Consider the following 15,858-nt stretch of genomic DNA (forward strand, 5'->3'; position numbering starts at 1 on the left):
CCTGGGAGCGGGGACGTGCCTGAAACCCAGAGCAAAGCGCCAGCCCCTGCTCTCTGCCTCCTTGTGGGTTCCAGCTGTTCACATGAGGGACTTGCCCCGCACAAAGATGGCGACTGCACGAATTCCATTACGCGACCATGCTCCGCACAAAGATGGCGTTTCCTGGGGGTTGTTCCGTTTCCTGGACACCGGCGGCTGAAGCCGTTCCGTGCCCCTCATCCAATCTGCGGCCGCCAACTCTCCCGTCTCGGCTGCCGACCGACCAATCGGGAAAGGGAGCGTGTAGGCCTATGGATGGGTGGGCGAATGGGAGCTCGAAGTGTGAGGGAAGCGCCAGGAACATCCAATGGGGTGGGGGATGGGCGGCGCATGTTGTCAAGGAACCGGGTGAGACGGGGTCTCGCAGAGTGGCGTGTGCGCTTGAGGAAGCCGGGAGCGCCGTGGCGAGATGTGGGTGGCCAACGGGCTCTGGGCGGCGCTGGCCCTGATCCTGCTCCCGGGCGGCAGCCGGGCCCTGCGGCAGGGGGACTGCGAGGGTGAGCGAGGGGCCGGCGGGTGTCCCTGCCCGGGGCGAGGGGCTGCGCCGGGGCTGGCTCGGGAGAGTCCCTGGCCTCGTGGGGCTGCTCTTCACCGGAGGCTCGGTGGGCTGGGGGCTGCCGGCCGCTGCGCGGGGCTGGGAGGAGTGGGGCTCCTGGTGGGGGGAGGGCTCCTTGAGCTGGCTGGGGTCTCCTGGGCCGGAAGGGGCTTCTTGAGGGGCTACCTGGAGGGGGAAAGGTGTGCCTGAGCGGGAGGGGAGCTGCCCGGGGGGCTCCCTGAGGTGCCGGGCAGTCTCCGAGGGAAAAGGCCTTAGTGAAGAGCAGCCCAGGAAGGCGATGGGAAGCTGCCTCTTGTCACTGTCTGTCGGGACTGGAGTGTCTCCTGCCTAGCTCGGTTCCCCGTCACTGCGGGTGCATGGTCTGGCTTGTCTGTGAAGTTATCGTGTGTGAGGTAGGGGTAGGTAACTGGCTTGCTATAAAGTGGGGAGAAGGGCTGAAGAAAATGTTTGAATGGTCCTATGCCCTGAGGAGGAATAATGCAGGGGAGGTATGGCAAGAGATAGCACATCTAAAGGGGAAACTTCTCTGAGATCTTTAATTACTAACCAGACACACCTGTAGACATAACTGAGCTACAAAGCAAAAATTAAGCTTTGTCCTTCATAGCAGCTTTCTGTTGTCTCTGTCAGCCTGTTTTAAAACACCTAACCAAAACTTTTGCTTGTTTATATCAGAAAGAGGGAGTCCTGATTTTGCAAAGATCTGTGGAGACCCTCATAGGACTGCAACTCTCTCTTACGTGCACCCAGTTGAGAAGAGCAATTTTGAGACCAGGGTCCAAATATTTGAAGCTATTTTGATGACTGTCTTCAAGTGTCTAAATACCTTTAAAAATCTGTCCCTAAGACTGATATTTAGTACTCTACCCCCTTGGTTTTTTAAATTTCTCTATTTTCACAGTTCACCTTCATTAAAGATCCATTTAATACTCGGTTCTTCACTTCTCTGTTCTATCCTATGTTTAGGGTGTTTTCTCTGTAATAGCTGATAATCTCCAAATAAAGCAAAGTAGGGAGAGTGAGGAATATTCTGATTAAAGGTTTTCTGATATGGAAGAACTTCCATAGGTAAGGAAGTGAATTCTGAACCTGAATGTTGGCAGGTCAGTAAAGGAGAAAGTGAATCTTGACTGTTTTCAAGTGTATTTGTAAATTGCAAGCCTGACCCCATAAGTGAAACGTAATTTTAAAAAACCTTGTCTCCTTACATAGCATAAATGATACCATGGTGACTAACACAATAGAAATCATATAGGACTGGTCACCATTATACTCTGGTTCAGGTAATATATATGGTACCTTTTATGCTAAAAGGTGCCAGTGTTCAGCTAATAATACAAACTGCACCCCGTTCCTTGACAACACATACACCCCATCCGCCACCCCATTGGGTGCTCCTGGTGCTTCCCTCACACATCGAGCTCCCATTGGCCCACTCTTCCATGGTGCACCACTGAAATGCATCAGCCTCTTAGGTTTAAATTACTTAACAGCACAGAAGAGTTACGCAGCAGTTCTTAAGTGAAGAGATTCTGCAGATGAAACTTTAAGGGGAACTTTAAAGATGTAGTTATCCAATTTGGAATTTCCCTGCAGTTCTGGAATTTTGCACCACTACTGCTGCAAAAAATGCCATAGTCTCTTTAATCAGGGATTAATTTTTTCACCTCATCTGAAAGATGGCATCTCCAGTGCCCTGTAACACCACGCTGGAACTCGGGTTCAAGAGTAAGTCAGTCACCAATATCGTTCCCTGCAGCACCTGGAATCCAAATACCAGACCACAGCACAAGAACAGCGGACAGCACTATGTGGGAGAAGTAACGTGAAATGGCCAAAAAAGACGCTGTGCATGTAGAAAAAGTTCAGCTACCTATTTACTTCAGGTTATGCTTTCTGCCAGTGTTACATATTTGAAGTGCAAACTTCTTCTTGGTCGTGTGCGGCTCAAATAGGTCATCCTGTATTTTTCAACTCCTTATGCCCTCCCTTGACTTTAGAATTGAGTGTAAAAGTTGCTGAAGGCCATAGAGCTTGGTTGATTCCTTCTCCTGATATCAGTAAAATGTATGGAAGGCCTAACCTGTGCCATTTTTTCCACCAGAGATAGGGTCAGCGTTTGACAGCTTGTCTCATCATTGAAAGTAACAGGATTGCAAGAGTGCTGCTGAGGGTCTCATTTGGCCCACAGAATTTTTCATACTAGTGATGTTGAGGTCAAGGTTGAGTTTCCAAAGCTGATACTCTTAAACAAAGCATTTTTTCCTTTTGTAAACTGAGTGGACTTGATCTGTAGTCAGAGAGACCATAAACAGGGAGTTGACAGTGCCATATTTAAAGTCTGTCATTTTCAGAATAGTGTTGCATATTTAAAGTCCTTGGATTGACATTGAGTTATTGTTTTGGGAGGGAAGGATAAGAAAGCCTGGGCATTAAGTTGGCTCTTCCCACCCACCACTTATAGTGCTCCCTCTATTGCTTGCTGCTAGCAAATCTGCACTGTATTCCCTCGGCTCAGTGGTTCTCAGTTGGTACCTGTGGCCCAGTCAGCACAGAGCTGCAACCCATGTGACATCTGCAGCGCCATAGAGGTAGTATTGGATGCAGTCCACAATGGTAAATAGGTTGAGAACCACTGCCCCAGCTGAATCTGTTCTGCTCTTCCAGTACAGTACGAGTGCCATTGATGGGATCTCAGTGGATCTGTTTCTGTTCTAAGTATTAGCGAGACAAGGTGGGTGAGGTGTATAAGTATATGAGTGATATTTGAGTCACCTGTCCTCATTCATGCTCTAAAAGATATTCTATGATGTAACTGTTATGTGTGCAGCTTCAAAGGGGTAAAGGTTCTTGGTCACTAATGCAGTGTCCTAACCTCATTCACAAACCCCTTCATTCTCTTCATACAGGAGTTTTCCCCAAGTGCTACTTCCAGATTAGTGCAAATGTAATGAATCTTTCCATCTTTTTTCCCCATTAGTTTGTGTTACATTCCTGGGAAGGTTCTACCAGAGTCTAAATGACAAGGATGTTGAGTTCACACCAGCTAGTGTTGAAAAAGAACTCTTGAAATCCTGCAAAGAAGCAAAAGGCAAAGAGAACCGACTGGTAAGTAACAATGACCCATCACCATTTCTTTTGCAGAATAATTCATAAAACACATGGGAGGTAGATAGAAACTGGGAGTCTCTCACTGAATGGTTGTGTATACAGCATAGGCCTATATAGGGAAGATTTGAGGAGGAGTGCAGTCCATCTCCACCATAAAAATAAATAAATAAAAAAATAAATCAGTACCAGTTTTCCTATTGCTTGACCTCATTTCTGCCTGTCTCTGAACTGCAGTGAGAGAGTTTTTCATTAATGATCTGGAGGATGGTGTGGATTGCACCCTCAGCAAGTTTGCAGATGACACTAAACTGGGAGGAAAGGTAGATACGCTGGAGGGTAGGGATAGGATACAGAGGGACCTAGACAAATTAGAGGATTGGGCCAAAAGAAATCTGATGAGGTTCAACAAGGACAAGTGCAGAGTCCTGCACTTAGGACGGAAGAATCCCATGCACCGCTACAGACTAGGGACCGAATGGCTAGGCAGCAGTTCTGCAGAAAAGGACGTTGGGGTTACAGTGGACGAGAAGCTGGATATGAGTCAACAGTCTGCCCTTGTTGCCAAGAAGGCTAACAGCATTTTGGGATGTATAAGTAGGGGCATTGCCAGCAGATCTAGGGACGTGATTGTTCCCCTCTATTCGACATTGGTGAGGCCTCATCTGGAGTACTGTGTCCAGTTTTGGGCCCCATGCTTTAAGAAGGATGTGGAAAAATTGGAAAACGTCCAGCAGGGGGCAACAAAAATGATTAGGGGACTGGAACACATGACTTATGAGGAGAGGCTGAGGGCACTGGGATTGTTTAGTCTGCGGAAGAGAAGAATGAGGGGGGGATTTGATAGCTGCTTTCAACTACCTGAAAGGGGGTTCCAAAGAGGATGGAGCTAGACTGTTCTCAGTGGTACCAGATGACAGAACAAGGAGTAATGGTCTCAAGTTGCAGTAGGGGAGGTTTAGGTTGGATATTAGGAAAAACTTTTTCACTAGGAGGGTGGTGAAACACTGGAATGCGTTACCTCGGGAGGTGATGGAATCTCCTTCCCTTAGAAGTTTTTAAGGTCAGGCTTCACAAAGCCCTGGCTGGGATGATTTAGTTGGGGATTGGGCCTGCTTTGAGCAGGGGGTTGGACTAGATGACCTCCTGAGGTCCCTTCCAACCCTGATATTCTATGATTCTTACGAAATTTTACTTTCTACTGTACCCCTTGAGCATTACATGATGCATCTAGATTGCCATACAAACTATGTTTAAATAATAATGCTTATCAACCCTCGAACTGAAAAATGGGCAAAGGAAATTAACCCAAAGGGAAGTGCTAATTGAAAGCAGTTCAAAATGCTTTCACAATTAAGTGACCCGAGTAGAAAGGACTTCCCCTATCTTTGAAGAGAACTAGGAGTGACTTTGTCAGACATACGTAGGGACATACTGTACTTCAGACAAGTTGTCCTTGAACTGAGAAAACTCTGCCTTCGGGCCAGTTCAGATAAAATGTCACTTGGGGGAACCAGGACAACCAGCCTCAACATAATGAGAAATCAGCTTTTCTCATAGCTCTAATAGGACTCATGGAGAAATATTCTGTACCAGTGAATGTGAAATTGCAAAACCATGCAACTTAGTCTGTCAAAAATACATATGACAAAAGGCCAAATACCACCAAGAAATGGCTTATGTTCTTTCTGTTCCTTATGAGTGAAAATAAATCTTCCCCTGGAGCTGAGGTGCTTCCAGGAGGAAGAGTGAAAGTGGGGCTGTGGTTCCTGTTCCCCCTTCACTTTGCTTGCTCTAGAAATCCAAACCAAAGCAGATGGTTTCAGAGACTCTGCCAGTAGTATTGTCCTCTCCTCTGGATAAAACAAATTCTGAGATAAAATCATGGCAAGATTGTGAGATTTGTATGGCAGAAAGCTCAGGGTCTCTGGCACAGAGGAGGGAGGAAGCAACCAGGAAAATCAGCTGAATTCTTCTGAAAGGATTCTTTTCCCTCAGCATCACTAGACGCTTCATACTTTTTCCTTTTTACCGCTCTAGTGCTATTACATTGGAGCCACCAGTGATGCAGCCACTAAAATGGTTAATGAGGTATCAAAACCTCTGAGTCACCACATCCCTGTGGAAAAAGTCTGTGAGAAACTGAAGAAGAAAGACAGCCAGATCTGTGAGCTAAAATATGGTGAGTTTGGGGAGACGTTAGCTATCGGGTTAAATGATTGGATTTTTCTGCAGTATGGATCTTTGTTCTGATAGGTAACGTACTTGCACCCAATCCCTTGTATGGATCTGCTTCTAATCTAAAACAGGCTTAAGTGGGCTTCTTTTGAAAGCTAATGAGGTGAAGCTACTTGCTCTTAAATTCTTCAGCAGAGTAAGTATTATGACAGATAACTTGAGCTGACCCCTGTCAGAGATGTTTGAATGGTCAGGCAGTAGTGCAAGTATGTGTACTAAATGTTCCTGGAGGCTCCTCATAGGGTGATTAGGTGGAAGTTGCTGTCTGGCACTAATCCAACTCTGAGGGTTCCTACACAGACATGGGTTTGTCTAGCGTGCAGCATTGCTTATGCCCAGGATTAGCCCAAACCCTTGCGGCTAGACTCTTAAAGGGTGCCTAACTACCTGTATAGGTGCCTAGGTCCAACATTTAAGCACCACTGACATTCATGAAACCAGTGCTCAGCTGCTGCCTAACCCTGCGCAAGTCCTGATACTGCCCTACAGCTATCAAGTTACATGGAGCTTTAGGTCATGCCTAAACCCTGCCAGGATTTTCAAACAAGGCAGCCCCCACCTCTTGCCTGCAGGGCCCAATCCAGGAGGTGCTTAGAGCACACTCTTCATTTTGCTCTTGGCCATCTTAGGCAGCTTCCTGCTCAGGTTGCTGGCTTCTGAGAATCTCTTTCTTGGATGCCTAACTCTTCTCATACAATTGGGCTTCTTGTTACCAAACCCTCTCAAAGACATTTACAAGAGACTCTTTCATTTTTAAATGGTCCCTCCTTGGTTCCCTAAAAGTCTGGCTTCCAGTTCTGCTCCACTGAAACTGCTCATGACAGTCCATTAATGAGGTCTTCCTTGCCAAGCCTAATTAATGGTCAGTCTCGCAGCCCTCCATGATTGTCCTCTCCTAAGTGATCTCTACCTTGCTGGCCACTCTTTCAGAAATATCTCTTTTTAGTTTCTAGGTGTCTGTCCTTGGGCTCTATTTTTCTTTGCCAATTCTCTGAGTATTCCTATCCACTCTCTCGTCACCTGTATTTTGATGATTCTCAGATCCATCTCTTCTGTGCAAGCCACATCTCTTTGTTTTGTTCTGTCTTCTCATGGATATTTGTCTGTTTACTAAGAAGATCCATTTGTCATGTTTCTCTTATCTTTCCTCCTAAAACCTCTCCTTTCACCTCTTGAGATGGAGAATTCCACTGTCCTCTCTTATCATCAGAGTTTGCAGCTCTTGGGATTACCCTTGAATCCTCACATCCAGGCTTTCACTAAACCTTATGTTTCTCTCTAATAGATCAAAATAAAAATCTGTCCTTTTCTTTCTGTGCTCACTGCCAAAACCCTAATTCATGTCTTGTTTCTGTCTCATTTGAACTCTTGTAGCCACCACCACCTTTCTGGTGTCCCAGACTCTCTCCCCTTCACTGGGTCCAGTCTTCAGCAGCTGAATATAAGAATGGCCGTACTGGGTCAGACCAATGGTCCATCTAACCCAGTATCCTGTGTCTGACAGTGGCCAGTGCCAGATATTTCAGAGGGAATGAACAGCACAGGGCAATTTTGAGTGATCCATCTCCTGTCATCCTGTCCCTGCTTCTGGCAGTTGGATGGTTAGGGACACCTGGAGCATGGGGTTGTATCCCCAACCCTCTTGTCTAATAGCCATTGATGGACCTGTCCTCCATGAACTTACCTAATTAACTTTTTTTTAAAGCCAGTTACACTTTTGGCATTCACAACATCCCATGGCAAAGAGTTCCATGGGTTGAGACTGCATTGTGTAGACAAGTACTTCCTTATGTTTGTTTTTAAACCTGTTGCGTGAACCCTAATTCTTGTGTTGTGTGAAAGAGGTAAATACTTTTGTTCACTTTCTTCACACCATTCAGGATTTTATAAACCTCTATCATTCATCTCTTTTCTAAGCGAAACAGTCCCAGTCTTTTTAATCTCTCCTGATATGGAAGCTGTTCCATACCCGTAATCATTTTTGTTGGTCTCCTCTTCCAATTCTAATACATCTTTTTAGAGATGAGGCAACAGAACTGCACGCACTATTCAAGGTATGGACATACCCATGGATTTACATAGTGGCATGATGATATTTTCTGTCTTAGTATCTATCCCTTTCTAATGATTCCTAACGTTACCACCTTTTTTGACTGCCACTGTGCATTTAGAGGATGTTTTGAGGGAATTATTCACAATGATTCCAAGATCTCTTTCTGGTAACAGCTAATTTAGACCCCATCATTTGGTATGTATAGTTAAGATTGTTTTCCAATGTGCATTACTTTGCATTTATCAACACTGAAATTCATCTGCTGTTTTGATGCCCAGTCACCTGGTTTAGTAGCTCTTTTCAGTCAGCTTTGGACTTAACTATTTTGTGTAATTTTTGTATCATCTGCAAATTTTGACACCTCACTGTTTACACCTTATTTCAGATCACTTTTGAATATGTTGAACAGCACATATCCCAGTACAGATCCATGGGGGACCCTACTATTTACGTCTCTCCATTATGAAAACTGACTATTTATTCCTATCCTTAGTTTCCTGTCTTTTAACCAGTTACTGATCCATGAAAGCCCCTTCCTTTGTATCCTATGACTGCTTAATTTGCTTAAGAGCCTTTGGTGAGGGACCTTGTCAAAGGCTTTCTGAAAGGCCACTATATCAACTGGGTTGCCCTTGTCCACATGCTTGTTGACCCTCTCAACTAATTCTCATAGATTGGTGAGGCATGATTTCCCTTGATAAAAGGAGTGTTGACTCTTCTCCAACATACCATGTTTATCTTGGAGTCTGATAATTTTGTTTTTTGCTATAGTTTCAAACAATTTGCCTGGAACTGAAGTTAGGCTTCCTGGCTATAGTTATCAGAATTGCCTCTAGAGCCTTTAAATAAAAAAAAACTTTCCTTTCCTGTTGCTCTGACTGCATCAGTCTGACACTGCCAGTCTCATCACTGATTCCATGTGTCCTTGTGCATAAAATTCAGCCTTGTTTGTCTTCCATTGCGATTCTCCTTCTTGCCCTGCCTCATCACAAAATATCCTTTGTACATGTGTTTAAACCTCATTTCCATTTTCCCCCTCCCCCTCTTTTGTCTGTTTTTATATTCCATTTCATTTTAGTGTAGATCATAAAACTCTCTGAGGCAGGGATTCTCTTTAATCTCTACAAGAGTAGGCCTTCTCCAGTGAAAGACATTAAACACAAACAACTCAATCAGTGAAGGTAACAAGCCAGTCACGTGTCTTTAAGGGCATGGCTACACTTGCAGATGTAGAGTGCTGTGAGTTAAACCCGCCTTCGTAGAGCGCAGTAGGGAAAGCACTGCAGTCTGTCCACACGAACAGCTGACAGCGCATTGGCGTGGCCACATTTGCGGCACTTGCAGAGGCATTGGGAGCGGTGCATTATGGACAGCTATCCCAGCATGCAAGTGACTGCTACATGCTTTTCAAATGGGGGGTGGAGTGTGACAGGGAGTGTGTTTGTGTGTATGTGGGGCAGAGAGAGTGTGAGGTTTTTGGGGTGGTGTGTCAGCATACTGTCTTGTAAGTTCAGACACCCTCCCCCCCGACTCACACTCTCTCTCTCACTCACTCAAAACAAACAGTAAATGTTTGCTTTTTTTCACGGGCTTCGGAGCTTTGAAAGGGCATTTCCACATTCCTGCAGCCAATATCACACCAATGACAAGAGCGGCCACTTGACTTAAGGGGATTATGGGACATTTCCGGAGGCTGATCAGAGCACAGTAAACCAACACCTGGTTCACACTGGTGCTATGGCGCTCCACCGGGGGCACAGCAAACGTTATTCCACTCGCCGAGATGGAGTACCAGCAGCGCTGTAGCCGCGGAGTCAGAGCGCACTACATGTCTTGCCAGTGTGGATGGGTAGTGAGCTAGTGCGCCTGGGGCTCCTTTATTGCGCTGTAACTTGCAAGTGTAGCCAAGCCCTTAGAAGCTGTCAAAATTAACATCTTTCTTATCAATTTGTTGTTGCTTACTTTGAATAACTGATATTCCTCCCTCTCTCTCTCCTTAGACAAGCAGATTGACCTGAGCACTGTGGACCTGAAGAAACTGAGAGTGAAAGAACTGAAGAAGATCCTAGATGACTGGGATGAAACATGCAAGGGCTGTGCAGAAAAATCAGACTATATTCGAAAAATCAATGAACTGATGCCTAAATATGCACCAAAGGCAGCCAGTTCACGGACGGATCTCTGACCAATGTAGTGGCCTCCATCATACTAGCACCTCATACAAACTACATTAGTCTCTCTATTTTGTTTCTTATAAAGCCTTTTCTGTAACTTATTTAAGTGGGCTCCTAAGGCTCTCACAGTTGGAGCTGGAGCAGGTGTGAAATGCTCATTCAACATCCTTGTTGTGTCATGTCCCTAGTTCGTATTTCTCTTGGTTCTGCTTTAGTTTAGGACATCACACTCTGTATGGGATTTTTTTATTAAAGTAAAAAGAAATCTACTCTTTTTCTACTAAATCTGAGTTGAAAGTAGTTCAGTAGAAGTCATGAGCAGGTTCAGCTGAAGCTAGTCTGCTAAAACTAGCAGTAGTGATGTTTTAGTGCATAAAATTGAGCTTGTCTAGCCCTGTGGGCATACACACCTCCAAGCTGTGGCGTAGGTGCAGTCAGACTCTTTGCTGAAGGCTGGTCTCAGGGTGTGGTAGAGATTTGCTGTGACACAAGACCATACAAAAGCTTCACTGGGAGTCACAGACTCCAGGCAGAGTAGGGACTGCGCCTCTAGCGCTGTGTCAGGCGGGGGGAGGGGTTAGACCTGGGCCTGCAGCCTGCTTGTGTAAATGCAGCTTTACCCCAGCCCTGCCTGCTGCAGGGTGTTTAATGGGGGGATGGGGGGGGGTGCGTGTTCCTTGCCCAGCGCAGCAGGGGGGCCGGGGCCGCGGTCGCGGGAGGAGGGTGCCTGGGGCGAAGCACCTCCCTTCAGGCGCTGGGCCGAGGCCGTCGCGCCCCCCCCCCCGCCCCCCGGGCTGCTTGCAGGAGCCAACGCCGCTCTCGTCAGGAACGGGCCTGGCCTCCACCCCAAAGCAGGCTGGCGCTGTTGGCCGAGGTCGGGTAGCAGGGCCCGCTGCGCTCCTGCGGCGCTGTGCGGGGCCGGGCCACCGCCCGTTCCTCCCGTCACTCGAAGCCGGCGCCCTCCCAGTTGGTCCCCTGTCAGGAGGCGAAGATGTAACTGTCGCTTATCCCATTGGTTCTTGTACGTCACATGACTCCGGCCGCGCGGGTGGGGGGAGGCTGTCCCTTGTCAGGCGGCGGGTGCCTCGGCGCTAGCTCGCCATTACTCCTGACGCCACTATGCGGCGAGGCGCGGAATGATGACGTATGGCCCGCGCGGCGCGGCGGCCGCACTCCGGAGCCGCCTTCGTTCCCTTTTGTCCAAGATGGCGCCGGCCGCCGGAGGCGCCTCCTGAGTCGCGGGCCCCGGAGCCATGAAGCGGGGCAGCGAACGGGACCCCAGCCCGGGCGGGGCGGGGGGAGGCCGAGCCGCCGCCGCCAAGCGGCCCCGGGAGCGAGAACGGGAAAGCAGCAGCCGGCGGGCCCCGCACCGGAGCTCGGGCACCTCCCGCAGTAGCCGGGACAAGCTCCCGCCCGGCGGTGGCAGCGGCGCCTCTAGCTCCCGGAGCCACCGCGGTGACGAGCGGGCCGGGGGCAGCGACTCCAACCACCGCACGGCGGGAGGTGGGTCGGCCTCCAGCGCCCGCAGCAGCCAGGCCGCCCCTCCCTCCACCTCTTCCTCGTCGTCGTCGCGGGCGCTGGGGGCCGCCAAGGCCAAGGCCCTCCCGGGGGCCGTGGTAACCCCGTCACTGCTGCTGGCTGCCCCCCCGCCAGGGGCAGCACCCTCCCTGCTGCTGGCCCCGCTGGGGGGCTCGCCAGGGCTGGTGGTGGAGCCACCCGGCTCCTGCGAGTACAAGACGTTGCTGGTGAGTGGGCTGAGTGCAGCGCTGCCTGACCAGCTGCTGGAGGATGGGCTCTTCCGCCAGTTCCAGCGGTTCGCGAGTGGGGGCGCTGGCGACATCAGTGTCAAGCTCTCCCACACGCCCGAGCTCGGCCGTGTCGCCTATGTCAACTTCCGGCACCCAGGGGATGCCCGCGATGCCCGCAGACACGCCCGGGCCCGGCAGCTTCTTCTGTACGATCGTCCCCTAAAGGTGGAGCCTGTGTATCTGCGTGGGGGTCGCAGGAGCCGCACACCCCCACCTGTGCCCTCCCCAGAGCCTCTGGGCTACCTGCCACCCATCCACAGCGCTTACCAGTATAAGCAGAGGTCGCTCTCGCCTGTTGCCAGCCCTTTATTGAGGGAGCCAAGGCCCCGGCATGCTCATGCCGCAGCTGCAGCCTTTGCCTTGGAGGCTGCTGCGCTTGGGCTCTCCCGGGAGCGGGAGAGGGCGCTGGATTACTATGGGCTGTATGATGAGCGTGGCCGACCCTATGGCTACCCCATAGTGGCTGAGGAAGACCTGATGCCAGAGGATGACCAGAGAGCCACCCGGAACCTGTTCATTGGGAACTTGGATCATAATGTCTCAGAGGTGGAGCTGAGACGTGCTTTTGAGAAGTATGGCATCATTGAGGAGGTAGTGATCAAGCGCCCTGCTCGAGGCCAAGGTGGGGCCTATGCGTTCCTCAAGTTCCAGAACTTGGACATGGCCCATCGGGCAAAGGTCGCCATGTCTGGCCGGGTTGTTGGCAGGAACCCAATCAAAATTGGCTATGGTAAAGCCAACCCTACTACTCGACTCTGGGTAGGCGGCCTTGGACCAAGTACATCCCTGGCTGCCCTTGCTAGGGAGTTTGATCGCTTTGGTAGCATCAGGACTATTGACTATGTGAAGGGGGATAGCTTTGCTTATATTCAGTATGAAAGCCTGGATGCTGCCCAGGCTGCCTGTGCGCAGATGAGGGGCTTCCCCTTGGGTGGACCGGAGAGGAGACTTAGAGTGGATTTTGCCAAAGCTGAAGAGACAAGATACCCCCAGCAGTACCAGCCTGCACCACTCCCAGTGCACTATGAGCTGTTACCTGATGGATATAGCAGGCACAGAAGCCTAGAGCAAGACTTAAGGGTGAGAGATAGGACTCCTCCACATCTCCTGTACTCAGACCGAGACAGGAGCTTTGCAGAGGTAGACTGGGCTAGCCCTGCCAAAAATGCTGAACGCAGAAATAACTTGGAGAGCTACAGCCGATCCGTGCGTAGCCGCAGCGGAGAACGTTGGGGTAGTGACAGTGACCGCAGCGTGCCCAAGCCTTGGGAAGAACGGCGGAAACGCCGGAGCCTTTCCAGTGACCGTGGAAGGACTGCTCATTCACCTTACGAGGACAGAGGCAGGACAAAGGCCAGTGGGCTAGCTTTAGATCGCAGCCCAGACAGGGTTCGCAAAGAGAACAACACTACAGAGTCTGGAACAGAGAGAGACCAGAGTAACTCCCTTCAGAACAACCGGCATGTGTCTGAGGAGAAACCCCATCGTGAAACTTCTGATCTTCCTCAGCCTAAAAAAAGGGACAGCGAACGCAATCATCGAACTGGTGAATCGGAATCAAAAACTCACGAGGAACCAAAATCTGAGACCAAAAAAGTAAAGAACTTATCAGAATTCGCTCAGACACTGCAACTTGCTTGGAACGGGCTTCTTGTGTTAAAAAATAGCTGCTTCCCCACGTCTATGCACATCCTGGAGGGAGACCTAGGTGTCATCAATGGGCTCCTAAAAGACCATTCATCTGGTGGGAAGTTAACACAGCTCAAGATTGCTCAAAGACTTCGGCTTGACCAGCCCAAGCTGGATGAAGTAACTCGCCGTATCAAACAAGGCAGTCCTAATGGTTATGCTGTGCTACTGGCTACCCAAGCCACCCAAGGAGGGGTAGGGGCTGAGGGGACCTTTCCTGTTGTGGAGCCTGGCTTGCAGCGAAGGCTTCTCAGGAATCTGGTCTCCTACTTGAAACAGAAGCAGGCTGCTGGGGTGATCAGCCTGCCTGTGGGAGGGGCGAAGTGCAGAGACAGCACAGGCATGCTTTACGCTTTCCCTCCCTGTGAATTCTCTCAGCAGTACCTCCAGTCAGCACTAAGGACATTGGGAAAGTTAGAAGAAGAACATATGGTGATAGTTATAGTCAAAGACACTGCCTAGCCCACACTGTCTCTTCAGATTCCATGTTTTCTTTGTGTGTGTCACAGCCCAGTTGTTTTTAAGGCCGATCATTTTGGTGGAAGCCCAGTATATCTTAAACAAAATTGTAAGATTTTTAGTTTTGAATTAATTTTAATACCATTTGAATAGATCCACTTTTATTCGTTTTTTAATATGTGACACTGTCCACTGTGTTCTGTATTTTTATTTTTTAACTGTATGGAAAGTTGTCAGTAAAGCCTTGTTCACTGATGGATTTTTAATCTTGTGCAGTATCTTGGTCTTTATGGCCCTATGAGGGGCTGGTTCCCTGTCTGCCCAAGAGCTAAAAGATGGTGCCTCCTCCCTTTCCAGTTTTTCAGACCTATATTTCCCCTCCCTGTGCCCTGGAAGATTGGGGGAAGACTTCTTTATGATGTATGAGAGACACTGAAATGTCAATTCATGTTCTTGGCCTGTTTGCTTTGTATATTATAAATTTGAGTCTTGACACTTTGCTAATTCTCCAGTATTTGATAGAGGTGTCCCAGTAGATAAGTTTCAAGGAAGTGAATCCTGATCAATAGAAGTGAATCTTCTTCATAGTTTTAAATCTTTTTTTAAGAGAAAAAAGCTGCTTGTAAAAGGTTAATTTCCTTATCCATTCAGTCGCAAGCACTGACCAAGAAGCTTCAACAAAATATAGGTAGACAAGGCTTGACATTCCTGATAATTTTTAAGGGTGGGGAAAAAAAATCAAGCAGGACTGAAAAAACCCATCCCTTTCCTCTTTGGAGAGAGAACCCTTTTGGGCCTCTGTTATACATAAACAATAAAGGGGACAAGCTTAGTTTTTACTGCACTGCAGGTGCCCTTTTGTATAGGGCAGAGTTTAACTGCCATGGTTTTGCCAAAGTTAAATTGGTCGCAGGATTCTAAAGGAGGAAAAAATAGCTTTGGCTGTTTAAAAACAGAATTAACAGTGTTAATTTTCCTAAGATCCTGGGAAGTCGTGCCGCAGTAAGAGCATAAACAAGGAATGAAAACTGGAACCGAAGAAAGGGTGGTTCCTTCTGGTAATCTGTGAGGTGATTGTCTGACAGAAGCTACATTATTTGCCTCTCTAATTTCTCAGTATCTTAATGATGGGGGTTAACCATTCCAAACTTGATTTAAAATCCACACAGTACCATTATTTTATAACGCTGGTAGCCTTTAGCAGTCGTAGAGAAGCGTTTCCAGGAATAAAAAAAACCCCTAAGTTTGCCTTTGAATTTCCAGACTTTTTTTGTTGTAAAACAACAATGCTGGAGGACCCAAAAATCTCTTTTGCGCATGTGGGTGTGAGCCAGACACTCAGTAGCAGAAAGTTGCCAAAGACCCTTTTAAAACCGTGCTGTCAGCTAATATGCTGCTATGACTGGTGGCAGAAGCTATGTAAGGGGGGAGGTTAATTCACGCTAATAAAGCCCATTTATCCTGCAGTTTCAGACTAGGGACAGCATTGTTGGTGCATGGTCAGTTGCTTGTTTCAATAATGTAAACAATTTGTTGCTTTTATTTAATACTGCAATTATATTAAAATAGAGTTACTGGGTGAGTTTAATAATGAGGCTTCAATAATAATACCGTGCCCCCAAAGTTCAAGGCTAGCTGGATTGACTAGGGCTTTCAGTGTTTTAACTGTGTTGATGGTTCCTATCAGCACCTTGAAGTGTTACTTTGAAACCAACTGCTATTAAATATTCCACA

General features: G+C 48.1%; 2 protein-coding genes across 2 annotated transcripts; both read left to right on the forward strand.

The window, feature by feature from the left end:
- Nucleotides 1-371: 371 nt before the first annotated feature.
- On the forward strand, nt 372-10,437 carry MANF (mesencephalic astrocyte derived neurotrophic factor). Its single transcript, XM_074959852.1, has 4 exons — nt 372-536; nt 3,576-3,703; nt 5,744-5,885; nt 9,995-10,437. Exons 1-4 carry the CDS (start codon nt 449-451, stop codon nt 10,177-10,179), a joined length of 543 nt encoding a protein of 180 aa, XP_074815953.1. The 5' UTR covers nt 372-448; the 3' UTR covers nt 10,180-10,437.
- A 984-nt stretch (nt 10,438-11,421) lies between these two features.
- On the forward strand, nt 11,422-14,551 carry RBM15B (RNA binding motif protein 15B). The gene has a single exon (XM_074958300.1). The coding sequence runs from the start codon at nt 11,422-11,424 to the stop codon at nt 14,125-14,127; it is 2,706 nt and encodes a 901-aa protein (XP_074814401.1). The 3' UTR covers nt 14,128-14,551.
- Nucleotides 14,552-15,858: the final 1,307 nt, after the last annotated feature.

This window comes from Natator depressus, chromosome 7, assembly GCF_965152275.1.
Source record: "Natator depressus isolate rNatDep1 chromosome 7, rNatDep2.hap1, whole genome shotgun sequence".
Lineage (NCBI taxonomy): Eukaryota > Metazoa > Chordata > Testudines > Cheloniidae > Natator > Natator depressus.